Source organism: Dermacentor silvarum, chromosome 3, assembly GCF_013339745.2.
Source record: "Dermacentor silvarum isolate Dsil-2018 chromosome 3, BIME_Dsil_1.4, whole genome shotgun sequence".
NCBI lineage: Eukaryota > Metazoa > Arthropoda > Arachnida > Ixodida > Ixodidae > Dermacentor > Dermacentor silvarum.
Window position 1 is genome coordinate 75,438,855 of NC_051156.1, and position 22,380 is coordinate 75,461,234.

Sequence of the window (22,380 nt, forward strand, 5' to 3'; positions counted from 1 at the left end):
TAATATTTAAAAACTTGGTTCAGCTAAAATGAAAGACCCTGCATATTTGCATGCTAAATGACATCATGGAAGCATATCGTACAAATAAAGGTAAGTGCATGTGCACCACTTTAAAAATAGCAGCACAGGCAATGGGCCGGATTACTGATGTTCCCGTGGGAGAAACAGATTTTGACCTTTTATTGCTTATATACAGCAACTGATTAAACCTCGAGAAGGTGAGGCTAACAGATACGGTACAATCTGTAAGTAAAAAAAAGAATTTTTTCTGACACGCCGGGCCTGGTCATGCACACGCGGGCCCTATAGCTAAACTTAGTAATGGATGCCCGGGTCCGGGCCGGGCCTGGGCTCAGTAACACGGGCCCGGGTCGGGCCCGGGCCGGCCCCGGGCTGGTCTCGGTCATGTACGCCCGGGCCCGGGCCGGGCTTTGTATTACGGGCCCGGGCTGGGTTTGGGCCTCGTAAAGCGGGCCCGGGCCGGGCTCGGGCCTAAAAATCAGGCCCGTGCAGTGCTCTACTCTACACTTCCACTGCCACACCACCAGATTAGTCGCCATTGTTCTATTGATGCTTTTGCAGAGTTGTCACGAGCTGAAGTACAAGAAGAAAGGGAAGAAGGAAGAGGAAGAAGGCTGACGTGGCGTGGAAGGACCGAGTTGGGAAATGGCAGGAAATGGCAGAACACCGCTAGAAGGGAAGAATGAAGAAGTCCGCTAGAAGACTGTACAAAGAATACGGTAAACCAATGACGTCGAGATTGATGAATTGATCAGGAGGAGGACACCAATGGCCCTGCACCAGCCGGGCTTGATCCTCCACTCCTCGCGGCTGTGCATCGTGGTCGCCATCAACGCTTGGTCCGAGGACAACGGCCCCGTCCTAGGCTACGGTGACAACCTTGTCCTCACCGACGACAACGCTCGACAAGCCAGGCCTATGCTACGGAGACAACCCTGAGCAGAGATGCCAGTATTCCGCCTGGCAACGCGAAGGAACTACACAAACTCAGAGAGAGAGAGAGAGAATAAACTTTTATCAAAAGAGCACGCGAGCGTAGGTAGCTCCTCCGCTCTGCAGTGGGTGGTCCCCTCAGTCCAGGAGTCTAGCGGCCTTAGCTGCCCTTCATATGTAAGCGCCACATTGCATGCGACTTATTAGGACGTTTTAAGAACTGGTGAAATGATTTAACAACTCGAGAAAGATGTTAGGGGAAAGGGGAGAGGTCACACTCAGCGTTACGATTCTTGCGATTGTATATAAATGTGACGTGGACTTATCGGGGTAGTACATTATTATTGTGTTTTGTGTGTCTTTGTCCAGGTTCATGTGTCGTGCGCCGGTAACCATGGCATGAGTGCCCGCTGTAGGGTAAGGAGTGGGTCGCGTTACGCTGGTAAATCGACGTGCTTTGGGACACAGCGTAGGGAGTGCAGCGCCGCATTCGAACCGGCCGCTTCAGTGATTCCTTGGCTGTCGGAACAACCGTCTTCGGCATACGGAACTCGTTAACCAATTCACAGCATAAGCCACAGCAGCTGCTGCTATTTTTCGTAATTGAATGTGACTTGCAGTGATTTTCAGCCTCTTAAGTGCCCGTTTTTGTACTCAGTGGTGAAGAACTGTATATCGCCTAAACCTTTTTTTTTCTTTAGTGATTCACGTCCCTTTGGGGATCGTTAACCGTGAAGTAATATTTAAATTTTTGTTAATTCGTAACTTTATACAATAAACGTACATGCAGTTTATTTCAGTTTCAATGATAGGGCAGAATGTATAATTCAATATGTTGTTTATAACTGATGTAAGCAAGAAATGACGCTGCAGTTAATCTGCTGTGGGCCTTGCGGATCAGAACATTCAGGTTTATATTGCTAGTAGAAGCCCATTGTTATGAGTCTGTGGGGTTACGTACAATTTACAATGCATTGGACGAAACTACGTGCAAGAAGCAGGGACAGGCCAGCCTGGTGCAGGAAATGACCGCCTCCACGCACCTCGCATCTCTCCCCCCCCCCCCCCCCACTCGAATTCCTCCGTATCATACTGCAATAATTTCCAAACGACCAGGTGAAGTCGGCCGAGAGGGCTAGAGGAGCATATGATAGTATTGCTTGAGTCAGGCTACGGGAACAACTTGTGCGGCGCGCGAACGCCGACTGCCTTATTCACTCTGGCGTCCGCGTAGTTGACACCCCTCAAGCGAGTGATTATTCGGAATGATGCAAAGTAAGTGGCAAGAATTATGTGTTGTACACATCTACACAGCATCCATAGCCTAATATTATCAGTGAGAGAAATGCTGATATGGATATGTCACACATTATCCCGAGCCTTTCTTTTACCTTGTGAGAACAGCGCTCTAAGACAAGCAAGACCACGTGCTTTTTGGGCGCGATACAAAATACGAATGATCGAAGAGCCTTCTTCACACAAGCAATGCCATAATGAGCTCATGAAAACACTCAGGAGTAACATGGATGCTATCTTTAATGAAAGCGGGAGGTGGCTGCTGGGCTGACGACCCTGCCATGCCTACAGCAAAAAACGCTTATACCGAACAAGATCATGCTCGGCGTTCTTGTACGCCCGTACATACGTGCGGAAACATAAAACAGCATCCCATCGGCGACGTACATCGAGAGCATGTTGCTAAAAATGTAATTCCTACGCTCGATCAGGCGATTGGTTTGCGGTTGGAAAGCCATAAGTTCGCAAGCGTTTGCGGTTGGAATGTGGTAAGCAGAAATGAAAAGTCATAGGGGTCCTGTAACGACGTCGGCGCTGAATTGCCAGTTTCTGACGTGGCACAGGACGTACCGTGACTTTGCATCGCGTAATGCAGCCGCAGTGATTAGACATCTTCCCCAGTGGCAGATGCAGGTGCCGCCGCTTCGGTGTAACGAGTTAAATTATCTGCGCACACGATATTCCAGCGATAGACAGCTGTGGTCTTCGAGAACGGACCGAGCAAGTCAGTACCGACTATATCAAAAGGCGATGGCAGTGCCCTAACTGGTTGCAAGTAGCCCGCAGGAGCCGTCATTGTTTGTCGTGGCGTCGACAAAAAGCGCAGATATCGGCTTACTGTTTTGCTATTTTCCATAGTTTCAATCAGGAGTAGGAGGAGTTGGTGGAGTCATTGCTGCGTTGGTGAAAATCTGAGGTGACCGGACGTGATATCACGCCGCTGTGAACAAAGGACCGGAGGACTCTGGTTTTTGGGGGAGAGGGGGGATCACTTGGAGCAATTGAGCACCGTCATGAGCGTAATTACTCTTGTTATAACAAATCGTGTAGAACAATGAAAGGCCTGTTCTTACAGATAAAATTGCAGTTTCCGTACGGCTTTCAAGGTAGGGCCATGACGGTGTTTAGTCTTAAAGGTACTGAGATTAGAGAACACCGGCAAGGTGGAGATCAGATAGTCATCGAGGTCTTGACCTTGAACACTAGCTTGCGGTGAAGAGAATATCGATAGGCAGTCAGCGCCCCTATAACACCGCCCAGCCTTGTAGGCGACGGAGACGCAGCTCTTAAAGCGTAAGGCCAAGCGCGCCAGCCGGCCAGGTGGATCATGGGGCCGGATAAACGAGCATCGCGAATGATGATTAGTTACCATCACAAACTCGAGGCTATTGTTGGAAATCCATAGGAATCTTGGGAATCGCAGAGCTACCACCAATGTTGTGTATTGTGTCTTCGAACCCTACGGCTGAGCCTAATCTTCGAGACGGAGTTTAAGGACACAATGATACAGTCTCCGAAACAGAGACGGAGTCTCGGACTTTGAGAACAAGGGAAGAAATCTTTGTACGGGTATTTACATATTATGTACATATTATGTAACAGGTAGTTGGCAAATAGCTGTCAGAACCCGCCAGACAAACAGGCTTGTCTGATGGTGTCTGTTTTGTCTAACAAGGGGACAGTTCGGCCTTAAATGCCTTTGGCGACGCAGGTTCGGTGGTCTATGTTCGAGCGTAGCAAGGCGGGCTCTTTTCCTTCCGGAAGTGAGAAGCTTCAAGAGACTTCACAGTCTTTTGTGGTGTTGCCATTGGCGCTGGGCGCTGTCTGGGCTTCCTCACCGCGTTTTGTATGGATGAAAGGCATTTCTGCAGGCTAAAGTTAGCCTCTCTCAGGAATGCAGGGACGCTCTCGCGGCTGCGATTACGCATCAGAATTGGTGTGGCACCACATAAGGCAGGCCAGAATTTCTGCATGGCAAAGACAACTACTAGACATTCCTGTTCGGTGACAGTATAATGGCTCTTCGCGCTTGTAAGCGTCAGATTTGGATAAGCGATGACGTGCTGATGACTGGCATATATCTAAATAAACAGTGCATCACTAAATAATACTTTGTATATCTCAAAATATATGGCATAAACACAATGATTTGACTGCACAAGTAGCGAGAACTACGCGCCTGCGATCGTCTCGTCTTTTTCGTCCGTGTCTAATTGTAGCGCTGACCGATCATGGGAACAAATTGAGCATTGCCCTGAAACGTAAACGGATTGAATGCTGAGCGAAATTGCATTCTATTAAGAACAAATGCAACGCGCAGCAGAGGTAACAAAAAGCTGTAAGAAATTTGTTTAAGCTTAAAGGCACGCTATAGAAATAAAGAAAGAAAAATTCGTTGGCCCTTCCACTCCATGAAGATGGATGATAAGCCGAGCTTATCACGATCACAACAAATGGAGAGTACATATGCCTCTTCAGAGGGCTGAACGCAGGCAGTTTTCCGTTGATAAAAGATTCCTTACACGTAACGCAAACTCTAAGTTCACCAAGGTCTTTGCCACTAGTAGCGTATTGTTCATTCAACATTTCCAAGGCATTGTGTCGCTGTTCATTGGAGCGGATCACACTGAAGAGGGACAAGTTGTTGTCGAAGCACAAACGCCTGCGTTCCACGTCTCGAGTTTCCTCGGCTTGCTATTATTCAAAATGAAATTGCTTCAAAATAAAATCTGTCCGTCGCGTAGGGTAATGAATGGCTCAAACTCCCGTATACTCGGTCTTCCCATTGCGACGACAGAAGAGAAGTTCAATTCTACGTTGGAATACCGAGCGGCAACGGAGCCAGCTCTTGAAGACGACGCCGACGACGAACGCAGGAGCAATTGCACGAGCGTGTTCTCGCGGTTGCGCCAAGGGGCGCCAAGGTGCCAGCTGTGGAAGAAGACGACGATGCTCGATCCATTGCTGATGATGATAGTTTGAACGAACAGACGCTGACGTTCAGGCTAGACATAACTTCATAGCTTCACTTGTAAAAGACATGCGAAGCACTTCACTAACGACGCACTATTGAATACAACACAAGAAAAAATGGCCGCGTATCTGCGTGCTTCACTGCAAATGTCGTCGAAAGACGATAGTCTTCTGCCGGCCTTACTACATGAGTGCTGGTCTGATCCTGGTCTGGCCTGTTGCCTCCGGGTGCGCCTCGACTTACGATCTTGCGCTAGCCGCTCGGCTCGTTGCTCGGACGTTTCCTGGGCACGCTTGAGACGACGAGCGTCGCTACGCCGGCGCTTCTCCGCTTCAATTTGGTCGTCGGTCTTTTCCCTGCGTTGTCTGGGCATGTCTTGTAGAGTGGGTTGTATTTCATCAAGCGGCCATTTATGTTTTGCCCTGCCTCAGACAGCGCTTCCTTTATGTTGAATCGGCCGCATCTGGCTGGCATTGGTAAAATTGAGGAGGCGGAATCGGCCGCATCTGGCTGGCATTGATAAAATTGAGGAGGCGCTGCGTGAGACATGGACGCCATCTGGCAATACATCGGGAAACATGAGCTTGTGCAGAGGGTTTCCTTCCTCCATGGCAGAGGGCGCTCGTCGGCGCGCAGTCGGGGAAACACGAGCTTGTGCAGAGGGTTCCCTCCCTTCGTGGCAGACGTCGTTCGTCGGCGCGCATAGCATGGCATTTTCAGCGCAGCTTAAGAAACTAGGGTCTTTAGATTTACGTATCTATGTATTTTCTATTAAAGGAACACACCTCCTAATACTTACCTAGTGATATTGCGCCTCAGATATGCTTAATATTTACTTTTTCATCGATAACGTTCACAAGTATGAACAGCCATACCAGTTTAAGTAGTGTGGGCGGTAAGCAAGTGGTCCAACTTTGGCCAGGTCGCTGAATCGGTTGACAGACAGACAAACAGAAAGACAGACAGACAGACAGACCAAATTTTCAGCGTTTAAGTTGCCCAAGAAAGACTATCGTCTTTAAAAAAAACACCGCATATCCACGGGGTGACTGATGATGAGTGGGCGAAGCTCCGGAGGGAATCATCGGTAAACCGTGAATCTTCCGTGTAATTCGCCCAGTCTCGCCGCACTAAATCGAACGATTGACTTCCACCAATGACACGCGCCATATGTGACGTCATTCCTATTTTATAACAGCGCCCTTCATTATAATTGCACCATCTCCCGCTTAAGAGGACGCTAGCACAAACGCATTAGAAACGTGCAGGACTCTCTAGTAAGGGGGAGAGGCCACAGCGTCTTACGCAGCCGTTTACACATGCCGGAACGTGCACCGCGTTTGCCGACGCCATCACATGACTGCTGAGAGAGTATAACCCCCGTATTCAGAAACGCTCCTCGACTTCACTTGCGACCGCCTTCAACGCGTTTCGAACGCGCTGCCCAAGGCGGTGGCAAGTCAAGTTCAAGTCGAGGAGCGTTTATGAATACGGGGGTAAGGCGGAGAGGCCACAGCGTCTTACACCAGCTTCTTACACGGGCCGTAACGCGCTAGCACAAACGCGTTAGAAACGCGCAGTCTTTCGTTAATGTTGGGTATTTATTGTCATCGTGGTGCGCGTGTCCAAGGGCGCTTCGTGGCGTATTGGCTAGCGCCGCGCGTTCGGAAGCGAGGGGTCCCTGGTTCGATTCCGCGCCACGGACACAACTTTCGGAATTTTTTTTTTCATAAACGTAGACGTGGCTACCTACTACTACTGCATACTACAGAGGAGGGACAGACCCACACCCTATGGAGCTTCGCCCCTAAAACACCTTAGGACATGTGCCGAAGCCTTTTCTTTTTGTAATGTTCAGCAGAAGAGAGGATTTGTCGACGCATATGCCTTTGGAATGTGAATGATATAAGCTTAGAAACTTCGACGCGCCGTCCTATGTGCGTTCGTAGACAGAACTTTCGTACCAGACAAAAAAGCGAAAAGGCATTATGCTTCAGTTCTTTGCACTCAAGCCACAGATACCAACAGTGCTAGTACTTCAAGTAAGTTCTACGATGTGTTCAGTGTTATGTCAAACGTTGTCAGGTTCGGCCGGTATAGTACATCACACAATAAAGGTTCATAACGCAAACAACGCCGTTCCCGCAATCGAACTATCGAAATAAGGACGTGAGCTGCGTTAGTGGAGCCGTAATCATTTGCCTATCACGTGTGCCTCAAGCGCAGCGCCTTCAGTCCTGCTCATCGCTGTTGTATTGTAGATTTGCACAACATGCAGGAATGAGGCACGGATAGAAGTCTTGTGGTAAGAATGGCGTTCCAGTGGGAGGGCCAATGCCGGCGTCATGATGGCTTGCTCAATGGCTATTCGCCCTTTCAACAGGCAAAGGCGTGATAAATGAGAGAGGTGTCTTCGCTTTTGTGGAACCATTTCACCGTTGAACTGTTTCCCTCACATCCATGAAACAATGAGTTCGTGACGACGACTCCACGGCGCCTGTTTTATACATTGCGCAAAGGCATGACACATCTGTTGCTGCGTTTAGTTTTTTTTTTTCACTCGGTGGCAGTCCTACAAAGGCGTTAGAGCACTTCATTGGCGGCGCATCATATCACCGACGTTCTTTGTCTAGGAATCTAGGAAAAGCAAGTAGTTCATATAGAAAATACGTTGTTCGAAGTGTGCTCAATAATAATCATGTAACTATGTAAAACATACACATTGCTAGTGCTTCCATTTCACGAGGTCCAACTCCCCACCAGCAAGGCACTCGTGGCGTGAAGAGACGAACGACGGAGTCGGCCCGCAAAGCCCCCGTGTGGCCGCATATAGCAGCGTATGCCAGCTGCCGATTTTAGGTGAGAAGCACCTTATGCGCTCCGGCTGTCGGCGTCTCCTGTCGTTGCCGTCAGGGTAAGCAAACGGCCCACGCTCGGCCCGAGCGCGTGGTGAGCGTCCCGGGTAACGAGCGCTCCCGCGTTCGTCGTCGTCGTCGTCTTCCACAGCTGTCTGCGTTGCCGCTCATCATTCCAGCCTAGCATTTCACTTCTTTTCTGTCGTCGTAATGAGGAGGCCGCGTATTTTATTGCGATAGCAATTATATGGACACTCCAAAGCAGATTTTTGCCGTCGGCGTCGCCGTCGCCGTGAGGTTCCATATGACGTCAATGTCGCCGCGCGCCGCCGAACGCTGTATGTGCGAGTGAAAGGGCGCGAGGGACGCGCGCGTTCACGGGGAGTGAACTCACGGCGAAGAACAAATGCGCGTTTTTTTTAACACGAAAGTGTTTTATGCCGGGGTCCACCAAGACTTCACTGACGTATTTCCGTCACGGAAATACGTCATAGAACATAATACAAAGAAAGAAACCAGAAGAAAAAGTTCCACAAACATGCAAAATTTGGGAATCGAACCCACGACCTCTCGGTCCGCAACGATATATCGCCGAGCGTTTAACCCATTGCGCCACAAACGCATTTGCAGAGAGCTACACAGACGCGCCTTATATATCTAACACTCCTCCGTGTACCCGCGCTCTTGCTCGGGGCGGTGCCGCCGCCTACGAGCAGAAAAGAGAAGTACTGCATTATGACACTAACGCGCACCGACAGTGAACGCTTCGGTGGTCTCAGCACTACGACGCCTCGATGCCAGCATTCGAAGGGACGCTGGCATCAAGAAGCACTACCAACGCCACTTAGGTGGCGTTCACCGTACTCAGCACAGCGGAGCGTGGCCTCCGCAATTAGCTCTGAAAATGTTTCTGAAGTTGATCGCGGAGGCTGCAATTACGACGCGCTGTACGCGCTGATTTGACTCGGTGACGATTCAGTTACGTGCTTTGTCTTGCGCGTTGTATTAGTGTGTCAGTTACGTGCTTCGTCTTTCGCGTTGTGCTAGCGTGTGCAGAGTAGTGCAGCTTCCATATGCACGACGGTTGCTCATGGTCATCGACGTTGGTAGTCGTGATGGAGGAGACGTGCCACCAGGCGTCAGCGTGGGTGCATCAACGCCTAAGGGCGCTTTAGCCACAAAACACCAATAGACATTATATATCAATGTGCAATAAACATTACACTACTTCTTTGAAGACACGTTTCACTTTCGTGTTCTATACCGATTCCTATATAAGAGGGATCAACCACATTTTTTTATTTCGAAAGTTCGCCCAACGGCATAAACCATTAAATATAGAAAACTGTGGGCCTTCATCCTACGCGACCACCAGAAAACAATGGGCCTTCATCCTACGCGACCACCAGATTCATGGCTCTATGGAAGCAACCATCGAGCACTATTGCTGGTCATCGCCGAAACCGGCCTACATTTCTATATTGAATGGGAGGCCACGTTTAAAGGGTTATGATTGCTTAAGGTAGTATGAGCCCATTAGCGGTGCATCACTGCTTGCTGCACTAACGTGAAACCTCCCCAGGTTTCACGTTAGTGCAGCTTCATGTCGCTCAATTGGTAATTTGACACTCACGCATACGTTTGCCGAAAACTCCAACAACTGCGCCGCTCAGCGCAAGTTTTTTAAATTGCTCCGATAGCATAGGCAAGGAACCCTTTGAGTGAAATCCGACTGACAACCTCTAACACCATTCATTAAGGTTTCTTGAAAGCAAAACGACGTCGTAAGCTTTGAATTTGGACGTCTCTTGCGTTATTCCGCTAAATGAAGGCAAATTGTTTTTAGGATAGGCCGATTAGTTAAGAATCTTCAGCTACAATTATTCAGCTTTCAGATATCCAGTGCATGCACCATATAAGCTTTGAGTTCTGCACTGGTGGCATGTTTTGTTTCTTCTTCCCTTCTGATGGTATTTGAATGCCCTTTCAGTGAAAAATTCGCAAGCACAGACTTCATGGAGGAGAGACATTGTGCAATAGGAGCCAGGCGCGGTTGCTCTTGCCATTAACCAATGCACGTAAGCGCCTAGATATACAAGATTCATGAAGCAACGTTATAAACAGTTCCACCATCCCAGCATGTGCCACAGTATCAGCGAGCGAATGACTCATTAGCCAACAAACCTGTCTAATGTGATGTTGTCGTTGTTCAAAGGTATTTAAAAAATTAAGAGAACTGTGAGGAGTTATGTAATGAAATGCCGTTGCTGTATTTTGTATGAGTCTTTATTTCAATTATTTATGCGACAACCATCAGCCACACGACGTTGTGGAACTGGTATCCCTAGGGTAAGTCACACTGTGCGATATATGATATACAGTAGATATGATTGGACGTGCAGAATAATTAACAAATGCGCCCATTGATATGGCGTGAGAAAAGAGACTTAGATATTGTCCTAATTTATTGATGCTCTATAAATCACTGAAGGGTAATAGTATTAAACAACTGTGAGAAAGCACGTTGGCTATGGAATGTTTTTGTGCGTTAATGTTTCAGGCAATTATATAAACCTGTTCCGTAATATAAATTCGGAAGCAGTTTTTCAACAAAGTTAAAGAGACCATGACAAGCTCATGCAAATTTTCTCAATTTATCATTGTAATATAGAGTAGAGGCCCAATATGGTTATACAAATAAAATAATTAGTTTTCAATCGCACATTATAACTAGAAATTTCAATTTTTTATCGCTGCTCCTGATATCCTCCCACGGACAGCGACTGGAATTTTGGTACGGACTATGGGACGTGAGAAAATGCAGTGCCACAACTGCGTCGTCTGCACTGGAACAATTTAAGACTACATCGGACACAAGGCGCAGCAAGGCCGTCGCCATGGAGTTGGGCCCGCTCTTCCTTCACTCGCGCATTAAAAAGGAAGAGCAGACCGGCCAAATAGGCGATACGTACATGCTAAGACTAAACGATCGACGCATGGCGGCCGTTAGAAAATTTCACCTCTGGCAGTGGCTTCCAGTGCTTGCATCACATGAAAACGTGTTAGAGATCGGCACCCATTACTTCGAGGGAGCCGATTCTTGGTGGGCAATTTCATTTCGCAATTACTTCGTGTTGCCAGATGGTTCAACTGCGTTAAAAATACAAATTTTCTACTGAACCGAATGCGCTGACATTTGCTGAGCTTGCTTTGGTAAGCGTATTGTTTAACATACAATTTATAATTCAATCTCCCAAACGTGGTGTTACGGCCCTTTCAATGTTATCGTCAAATAACAAGAATACAATGAGCCAGAAAGAATATTGTGCCATCTGGAGATCAGTAAATGAAGTATAAAGGCTGTCTTGCGATACGGTAATATACTCACGTGAATGACACTTGCATGTAGCATGGATGAATCTTCGAAAGTACGTGCGGACCCATTTTCACACTGGCAATTATTTCCCCTTACTAATTGCAAATAATTACTAATTATTTCAATTATTCTTCTGTATAGCCCTGTGAACCATGCTTGTCACTGTGCCTCTGATATCAGACAAAGCTACACGCCAACACTCTAAATAACTTTGTGTAGCTTTTCAGAGAACAAAATAAGTTGTGAGGTTTTTCACAAACAATGTCCTTACTTCCAGAATAATCAAATTCTTCATTGTTCTCCAACGGATCTTCTGCATCTGTAAATAAAGTTAAAAGAAACAGTGACATTTTATCAACTTTGTTGTCCATACTAGAGCACTGCTCGGGCGAATTTTTCAGTCCGGGCCCGGCCCGGGCCTGTTTTTACGTTGGGCTGCCTGTCCGAGCCCGACCAAAAGCTTTATGGCGAGACCGGGGCCCGGCCCGGGCCTGGAAATAATCTACGTTACCCGCCCGGCCCGGCCCGCCACCCCTTTACCTTAAGCCCGAGCCCGGCCCGAACCCGGCTCGAAACTGGCCCGAACCCGGCCCGAGACCAAAAAGATCACCGAGCGGCATTAAGGCATTAGAAAAAAATAAAGAGAATGAAAGGAATTGATTCTTGAGGCATAAATACATGTCATATGCAATTATGAACACCATTTGAGCGGTCTGAACGCAAATACCAGCGCGCGAAGCAGTATCGCCAGCAGTTTACAACGGCGCGACCTTGATGTGGCCCAATCCACTTCTATCGCAGCGCCGCCACAGTATTTTTCCACGTCGGGAGCCCCACTGCAAAGCATGCGCCGCCCCAGCCGCTCGTCCCAGTCAACCGTATTCTAGTACACTACACCCGAACAGCAGCCACCCCCTATGAAAATGGCCACGACCTTTATGTTTTCTGTCTGTTTCCTTCTTGTGCCCAATGTGACCTTTACGTTTCCTTGTCCTTTTTGTGACCTTGAGGAAACATACTTCGTGTGTACCGCATGTTTACTCATCCTTTCGTAAGACTCGAGGAAGCAAACTTAATCTTTCCTGTAGGATGTGTCTGTTCTGTTTACGGCAGGATGTTACCTGTGTGTGCACTCTATGTTACCTGGCTGTGCACTCCCTCGAGTGCACATCGAGGTAACATAGAGTGCACACAGTAATTATCTGTTAACTCATGCTACGCATAGACCTATACCTGGCGTATTCAGGTAAAAAGAACGGAGGGGGGGGGGGAGGTGGAGGGTCGGCTTTTTCGGACCTCGACTTTGTTGAGCTACCTCTCCTTTTGTACTCTACGCAAATTACACGCTGAAATTCGCTCACTACGACCGGTCGTGAGCGCAGCGCATGGATGGAGTAAATGGAGAAAGAAAGCGTCTCGATCCTCCATGGTGCAGCGTAATGCGCTGCTGCTAGGCGGTTGGTTGAGAACATGCGTGCAATCATGTATGGACGCAGTGCCATATTTCAGCGGCGTGACAAATTATCTAATGTTACCAGTCATCGTTTTACCAATTCGCCTTTGACGAATCAGCAAGTCGCGACCACGCTTGCACCGCGCTGAAAGCATTAATACATTTGATTTAGGTAAAGTATACAATGGCATCCTTTCGTTTCAGGCGACTTCAGTCTTTCTGGACTTTTATGTTCTGTTCAAACAACGCAAAATACGACGGAAGAAGAAATGGGAAGTACACAGGAGTAGGACTGCTAGCTTCCAGTTGCGCCGGGGCACTATGTTTGTCAGAGTCGAGACGCGCGAGGATAACTCGCTGCACGTTACATGCACACCACCAGAAAGTCTGAGCCTGGCCCGGGCCCGTGTCGAAAAGCACATGCAGTGTTCGAGCCTGGCCCGAGCCCGTGAAAAAACTGCCCTACCCGAGCCCGGCCGGGCCCGGGCTATCGGGTAAGCCCGAGGCCGTGCAGTGCTCTAGTCTATACTGACTGCACTTGCATTTATACTGTGCAGAAATGGACGGACGCGCTACCTTCTCCGTAACGTGAGTACTTGCTTGGTGGCTTGTATGGCCATGGGATTTGGCCCTCAACAGTTACGTGCAGTCGGATTCAGGAATGAACGCGTACTTGAAATCAGTACGGAAAATTACTTCAAAACGAAAGGAAGGACACAGAATGAGCGCCGCAGTACGAGCATAACACTCTTCCTTTATCCATCTGTTCATGCGGCCGTTGCTTTCCACGCGGGCTTGAAGTTTGCATTCATTGCATCTAGCCTAGCTTTCTGCCCTACGGGAAAGACTAACGCAAATGTCAAGCGAGGCAAGTAGTGGGCTTGGTATCACAACGTATCAGGTAAATTTTCAAAAACCTATCTGGCTTGAACACGAAATGTAATTCTTCTGACGATCTTCAAGAGCGTTTTTGCTAATATAATTTTTAATGCCTACGTGAGCACACATGAGTTGATCGATTGCTCCTGTAAATTCATCGTATTTGCTTGTCTATTGTTACATATATGGTTGTAGCAGCAGCAGTTGCATTCGAAAGCACGCAACTAAGCAAACTTCCTTCGTTTCACAGATAGCTGTGGTGACTACCTGGCTGATCACCCGTGCATCGTACACGTGCCTGTGCGGCACTGACTACCCTGCTGGTCTCGGCGCGCGCTCCGCTGAAGTCACCCCCAAACTGCGTTCTACGCAGCCCGGATTCCTGCCATAAAAGCCGCCCCAGCGAGAGCACCAACACCAACACCACTAGCATGAGTATGCAGTTCAGTGAAAGCAGCGGGATCGAAGTGCATCAGGACCGGTCCGGAAGTCAGTAAAAACTTCAGATGCTGAAATGCAGCCTCACAGGAATCCATCCGCACGTATGGTGTGTCCTTGTGAAGAAGGGACGTCAGAGGAGAAGCAAGCTGTGCGAAATTCTTGATAAATCGGCGGATGTATGAACAAAGGCCCAAGAAACTTCGGAGGTCTTTCACCGTCTTTGGTAGCCGAAAGTTACGAACCACCGCAATCTTTGTGGATCTGGTCGTATTCCCTGGTTGTCGACCAGAAAGCCTAGTACAAGAGCTTCACGCTCACCGAAGTGACACTTTTTGGAATTTAAAATAAGGCCAGCTCGCCGTATGCAGTCAAGCACGATCGATAAGCCGTGATTATGCTCTTGAAATGTCGTGCCATAAATAATCACGTCATCTAGATAGCACATACAAATGTCCCATTTGAGTCCGCGGAGCACAGTACCCATAAACCTCTGGAATGTCGCCGGAGCGTTGCACAAGCCGAAAGGCATAACGTTGAACTCAAAGAGGCCGTCAGGTGTTACGAAGGCTGTCTTCTCCTTGTCCAAGGGGTGCATAGGAATTTGCCAGTATCCTGACCGCAAGTCAACTGAAATAGGACGCGGAGTGCAGACAGTCGACGGCGTCATCTATACGTCATCTATACGTCCTTTTTTGTGACGGCGTTGAGACGGCGGTAGTCCACGCAAAACCGCCACGAGTTGTCCTTTTTGACGAGAATCACCAGAGCTGCACGAATCAGCTGCAGAGAACCAGAGCTGCAGAGAATCACGGACTGCATGATTCGTGTATGACTGCTTTCCGCAGCATTTCTTGAACCTGCTTGGCGATGATTTTCCTCTCAGAAGGCGAAACGCGGTAGGGCTTCTGATGAATTGGCGACGCTTGCCCGGTATTGATTCGATGTTGCCTACGAGGCCGCAGCAGCGTATTGGTTGATTTTTGGTCTTGCGCAAAATCAAACACTGAAGCGTAACTTGCTTGCACCTCTCGAAAGAGAAGCCGCTCAGCAGTAGTCGGCGACTTTTTGATCATGCGTTCAAAGTCAAGGGAATAATCAGGGTAGGAATCAGGATAGGATGTCACTCCGGCAGGCGACAGTTCAACGATTTGGAAAGTCATCGCAGTTTATTTATTTATTGATACTGCAATCCCTGTATCTGGATTATAGCAGGGGGGGGGGGGAGAAGAATTAGGCAGTTTCACAAAAACTGGCAAAATGTAAACAAAGTAATAAGGGAGCAGGTTGAAGCTCTGCAGCCAGCATCAGGAATAGAGCACTTGAACAAGATATCAAACAGTAAAAATAAAATACACAATAGCGCAGTAAAGTCATGAAATGCAGTAACACACACTAAGTAATATTTTCTGCGAATAACGTCAGTGAAGGTTGCAACACTTCATTGTTAGTGAGGCTATTCCAATCGGTAATCGTTCGTGGAAGAAATGAGTATTTAAAACAGATATTACGGGTGCGAAAAGGAGTTAAAGATAGCTGATGTCGTTGTCGGGTCGCATACCCAGACGAAAAATGAATTAAATGGGTGTGTTCAGTTCTGTAATGCCCTTTAATTAATTGGTACATAAATTTAAGTCTTGCAGAGCGATTTCGCTCATTTATTGTCGGTTGACCAGCTTTGATTAAGAGATGTGTTACCGATGTACGTCGGTAATTATTATATATGTATCGAGCAGCCCTCTTTTGAACCCTCTCTACTTTGTTTATGTTAGTCTTTGTGAATGGGTCCCAAATGACAACAGCATAATCTAAGGTAGTCAAAACAATACATTTATAAGCAAGGAGGCGAACAGATCGAGTGGATAACCGCAATACCCGTCTTAAGAAAAACAATTTACGAAAAGCGTTACACATAATAAAATCAAGGTGTTTGTTCCAGCTGAGATTGTTAGTGACCCAGAGCCCTAGATATTTATATTCTGTTACTTCTGCGAGTGTCACATTAATAATACTGTAATCAAACGGTAAGGCATTCTTTTTGTGAGTAATCCTCATCAATATAGTTTTCAAAATTAATGGACATTTGCCATGATTCACACCATGCAGAAACTTTTTGCAATGCGCTATTCAGTAGTACTTGTTCTGAGACACTTCTTACTTCTGTATAAATGACACAATCATCGGCGTAAAGCCTAATTTTTACAGGAATGTTAGACACAATATCATTAATATATATTAAGAACAATAGAGGCACAAGAACAGAGCCCTGAGGGACACCAGAATGAACTTTAAGCTTGTCAGAACAATGATTGTTAAAAACAACGAATTGTTCTCTGTTTAAAAGGTACGCTGAAATCCACTTTACTAATTGTTTGTTATGAAGTATTGTGTCTAACTTATAAATTACCTTTTCGTGAGTGACCCTGTCAAAGGCTTTCGAGAAATCTATAAATACGGCGTCAATCTGTGTTCCATTGTTAATTGAAGAGGAAAAATCATGTATAGTTTATACTAGCTGTGTTCAAGTTGAGTAACCCCTCCTGAATCCATGCTGGTATTTAGTAAGAAAAGTTGTTAGCTTCGAGGAAGTTTGATATGTGATTGTGAATTATGTGCTCAAGTAGTTTACAAGCAGTCGATGTTAGCGAAATTGGGCGGTAGTTCTTGCTCAATCGCTTGTCTCGTCAAAGCTTGTCGTCGTCAAAGCTTGCCAGTTAAAGTCCTACCGGCAGAGATATCGGTTGTGTTGAGACATTTACTGTCCAAAGTGGGTAGAACTGAGCACGAGGCAACAACGCATTATCACATTTTTCTTGAGCGCGTTGTTGAAACTGGGCTCGACTAAACTATAACAGGATCCCCTACGAGGAGAAGAAGAGTGTACGGGTGCGAACATTGCTGTCCGTGGGGGGACACAGACATCTTGCGACACCGAGAAAACGTGGTGCGGCCTCGCCCCCATCGGTCGCCCAGCTAGTTTCCCAGCGGTGGCGGTGACCGACAGTGACGACACGGTGACGGGGATCGCCGTTGTCGAGTCGGTGGCGGGGTAAGGCTGCGGTCGGACATCGGGGAATCAGCTCGTGTCTTGCGTTCCTGTTGCCGTCGTTGAAAGGAACTTGGGACTGACCACGGTTCGACTGCGGATGTAGGAGGGGTGTAGGCATTAAATCGCGGAGCTCGCTGCTGGCGGTGAGGGCAGTACCTAGCGATGTGTCCAGGCAGACCACAGTGGTAGCAAGTACGGGAGTCGCGATTTGTCGTCCCCGGTGAGAACGGGCTGGCTGGTTGGTTGTAGACGGGAGAAGGAGCCCGAGTAGGAAATCCTTGGGGTGGAAGTGGCCTACGTCCCTAATTTCCGAGAGGGCGCGTGTTCCGGCTTTCAAACCGCTCTGTATAGGTCACACGAGGTTCCGGATAATTCTGACGAGACCAAGATGCCTGTGGTGCATGAGGGCGCTGATCAAAGGCGCATTGATGACACTCATGAGCTGGGTCGGCAAGTAGAAGCAGAGCAAGCTCTTCTTTGACTACGTGCCGTATTACCTAGGAGATGTCGTCATCAGATGGGACTGTCAAACTTGCAACAGTGGTTACATGGTCTAAGCGGCGAAATTTTGGTAAAATTCTCCGCATTTTAAGGGCTTCAAACGTCCGAGAGTGCTGCCTTAGTTAGGAAGGGGTTCTGAGGTCTTTGGTTATCAGAAAATTATAAACATCTTCTGCGATTCCTTTCAGGAGATGCCCCACTTTTTCCTCATCAGACATTGTCGCACTCACTGTACCGCATAATTTTAAAACAGCATCAATGTGATTTGTGCATGTCTTGCCAGGTAATTGAGCCCTGCGTGAAAGCGACTGCTCAGCTTTCTTATTTTAGACATCGATTCACCAAAGCAATTCTTAAATTCGCCGACGAAATCGTCCCACGTTGTCAACACGCTCTCATGGTTATCAAACCCGAGAAGTGTGATCCCGGCGAGAAAAAATACCCCGTTCTCGAGCTGCTTCGTAGTAATCCAGCGGTTGTGGCGACTCACTCTTCGGTAGTGCTTCAACCAGTCTTCCACGTCTTCATCCGGTTTCTCCGAAAAGTTGCTTGGATGTCGCTCCGGTGTCTCGTAGCTAGCCTGGCCTGGGCGATGGTCTTGGGGCTCACTGCCGTTGTTGCCTTCTCCCGAATCTGCCATGTCCGTTGCCTGTGGTGGCAAGCCAGCCAAGTGTCTGCTACGTTGCGAAGTCAGTAGAGCTGCGTGGTCGTCCTGGGCGATGTACCCAGCACCTCACCAAATTGTTACGAAGGTGTAGGTTTATTTAAAGGGGATGATAGGTGAAAGCACATGAAGGGAGCAGTCGAAGGTGAAAACCAGTCCGGTACGATAAACCGCCCAGCTCATGCGAGCGCTTCACACCACCACTTTGCCTTCTAAGCTCCGCGCATTGCCGCGACAATATAAAATGAATCTCCAGTATGGCCTCAGTTGCGCGATATTATTTCCCAATATGTTGAATGAAATGCATAGGCCTTCCAGTTACTTTTCTACCTAAGTGCATAAAAGAGCGCTTTTTACAGCGAAGCTGTTAAGGGCTTGGTTCTCCAGGATCGTGTCCGCGTGTCATTTGCTAAGGCATTGGATTCACGTGCGTGGCGGTTTCCCGCCAGTTGTGCCTCAGCACGTGCCGCCGTCGCGATACTCGACGGCGCCACATCATACCAATTGTTGTGCACGTTTGCCTCGTGACGTAGAGATCGCGTTGCGCTGTTATCAGCAGTTGCCCTTCAGTCTCGCTATGGGACGAACGCTCGTTCAACCCTATCTTACAGGATCCTGGCGTCAGGATCTTGACGATGCCGTGCAGCGTGCCGCGGCTATGAACGCTGTGTCTATGACGCTGGGGCAGACTTGGCGCAGAAAACGTACTACTTGGCCATCACGCCGGGCGAAAACAAGACACCGTTGTCCTGGCTCTTTGACGAACATGCTGAAGACGCTCAATATATTCAATAATTATAATATTGTAATGAAGAAGAACGCCGGGACTTAGGCAGCAGGATTGTCAAACGCATCGCGTGCCGCAGAGGCTCGAGCTTAGAGATTGTGCTCGATGCAACGCTCGACCCGTCATCGGCCTTTCGTCGAATAAACCTCCTCTATAATTGCTGGAGATGCCGGGCACCCCTCAACTCTACCATCCAGGAACTCCGCCCTCGGAAGCTACCTTCCACCATGCCAGACGCCGAACCACAGACGCTCCCTTCACCGCCCGTTCTTTGCGCTGGGAATATCCGCCAGCGAGGTCCTACAATCTTCAGCGGGACCGACGACAACGACGTTGAAGATCGGCTTGCGTCCTACCAGCGGGTAAGCGCTCATAACAAATGGGACGACTTGACCAAGCTAACCAATGTCGCTTTCTATCTTGCGGGGGTGGCCAATCTCTGGTTCAGGAACCATGAGGCGGATTTCCGAACGTGGTCTACGTTCAAAACAGCCAGTATTTGACTGTCCCGCCGTCCGCGCAGCCTTCGAGCTGAGCAGCGCTTGCGCACACGCGGGCAGGTAACTGGTGAAACATTCACCAGTTACATCGAAGACTTTGTCGATCTGTGCAAACGCTTCAATGCCACCATGCCGGAAGCGGGCCGAATTAAGCACATCATGAAAAGCATTGATTATGATGCGTTTCAAATGCTCCTGGCCAAGAACCCGAACGGTGTTGCCGACGTTATTACCCTCTGTCAGAGCTTCGACGAGCTACGCAAGCAGCGAGCTCTGACGAGGCCTTCTCCTGCAACCGATGCGTCGATCTCCAGCCTGGCCATTGGTTCCGACCAGGCGTTGCTGCTCACGCAGATCAAAACCTTTGCCCGCGAAGAAGTCGCAGGCCAGCTGTCCCTGGTACCCTTCACCCAGGTGCCTGCCAGTAGTCCATTGCTTTCCATTCTGCGCAACGTCATTCAAGGGGAAGTCGCTGAAGCACTGCCGGTTGCTACGTGTCCGGGATATCTACATGCGTCGCATGTACATATCCAGGACACGTCGCAAGGTTCTGCCGCCGTGTGCAAACGATCGGCAATGATCTACAGGTGCCTCATTACCCGGTCAAGGCCAATGCTCACTACACTCCATCCGACCCACCGCCAACTCGTACTCCGATTGATCTTCCTCGTTTTGACCATCGCCGCTCCCCTTCCCCGCGTTGCCAGTCGCTTTCACCGATGAGTTAGCGGCCAGTATCTAACGACGAGGGAAACTAGACGACGCAGTTCTCGAGGCAAGAACGGCGCCAGCTTCGAAATGCCCAAGTCCTCGTTCCTAATTGTCAATGTGATTGACGTGTTTGTTGAAGGTGTCGCTACAGTCGCTCTACTCGATACCGGTGCAGCTGTTTCTGTTATGGATGCCAAATTTTGCCGATCCCTTCGTAAGGTGACGACGCCTCTTTCTGGATTGTTACTTCGAACTGCAAGTGCTCAACCCATTGAACCAGCCTCAGCGTGTACAGCTCGCATGAAGATTCCAGACGTTATGTCACTGTAGAGTTTGAAGTGCTCTCATCGTGCTCCCACGCAATAATTTTAGGATGGGATTTTCTGTCTTGCCACTACGCTGTCATTAACTGCGCTCGCGCTGAGGTTGAATTCTCCCAACTCAGTGACCTCGCCTTCATAGATCCTCATTCTCTCGCTAAACTTGTAGTCAAGGAAGACACCAGTATACCGCCATGCTCATCAGCACTCGTACCATTCTCATGTTGTGCTATCTTCTCCGAAACAGTCTTCTTTACGCCGTCCGACCTCTTCGTTGCCTAAAAAGTCCTTCCTCTGCCTTTTGATACTATTGACCTCACCGCTGGTTTCAGCACAATTCCCGTTTATAACCCACTTTCATCCCCACTCACATTGCTTCGTCACGAATGCCTTGGCCACGTCCAGGCCATCGATTCTATGCAGATTGTCTCTGTTCCCGACGAGGCGTCCTCTATGGCCGTCCTTGACCTGAGTGCCCTCTCCGCTACTGACCCAACATCTACGGATGTCTTCACCCCATTCATCGACGAGGCTCTGACACCTTCGCAGCGATCCCAGCTTCTTGCCATTCTGCAGCACTTCCAAGCTTCTTTCGACTTCGCCCAAGAATTCTTAGGCCGCACATCAAAAGTCGAGCACCACATCTGCACTGGCTCCCACTAACCGCTGCGCCAACGTCCGTATCGTGTGTCCGCTACGGAACGCCGCGTCATTGCAGACCAGGTCGACGACATGCTCCGTCGAGGTGTGATTCAACCTTCACAGAGCCCATGGGCTCTGTGAAGGTTGAAGGTTGTGAAGGTGCTGTGAAGGTTGAATCACACCTCGACCTTCAACCTTCACAGAGCCCATGGGCTCTGTGAAGGTTGAAGGTTGTGAAGGCGCTGTGAAGGTTGAATCACACCTCGATGGAGCGTGTCGTCGACCTGGTCTGCAATGACGCGGCGTTCCGCAGCGGATACGCGTGGTACTCCCGTGGTACTTGTCACAAAGAAAGACGGTTCCATACGCTTCTTTGTAGACTTTCGGCGCTTAAACAAGACCACGCTGAAAGATTTTTACCCCCTGCCGCGCATTGATGATGATCTGGACTGCTTACAAGGCGCCGAGTTCTTCTCCTCATCAGACTTGCAGTCAGGCTACTGGCAGGTGCCGATGGCGGAGGCAGATCGCCCAAAAACGGCCTTCGTTACGCCAGATGGCCTATATGAGTTCACCGTCAGGCCTTTCGGACTTTGCAATGCTCCTACTACAATCGAAAGGGTCATGGATAACGTTTTGCGCGGCCTTAAATGGAACATCTGCCTATGTTACCTTGGCGACATCGTTGTGTTCGCCCCTGATTTCGCAACACACCTGCGCCGCCTTCAGCACGTACTCAATTCCTTAACCAACGCCGGTCTGCAGCTTAATCTGAAGAAGTGTCGTTTTGTCGCACGCAAGTTGACGATGCTCGGCCACGTTGTGTCTAAGGATGGCATTCTTCCAGATCCGGAGAAATTACGGGCCGTCTCTGCGTTTCCTAAGCTCACTACAATGAAAGAACTTCCTAGCTCCATCGGCTTGTGCTCTTATTTCCGGCACTTCGTTCAAAACTTTGCATCTGTCCTATCACCCCTCATG

General features: G+C 48.7%; 1 protein-coding gene across 3 annotated transcripts in view; it reads right to left on the reverse strand.

Moving 5' to 3' along the window:
• The window catches only part of LOC125943829 (evasin P672-like), a 305,979-nt gene that overhangs the window by 29,174 nt on the left and 254,425 nt on the right, over positions 1-22,380 (reverse strand). For all 3 annotated transcript variants that reach the window (XM_049663359.1, XM_049663360.1, XM_049663358.1), the window contains exon 3: positions 11,727-11,774. In XM_049663359.1, coding sequence (XP_049519316.1) covers positions 11,727-11,774 — 48 coding nt within the window. The remainder of the gene's footprint in view (positions 1-11,726; positions 11,775-22,380) is intronic.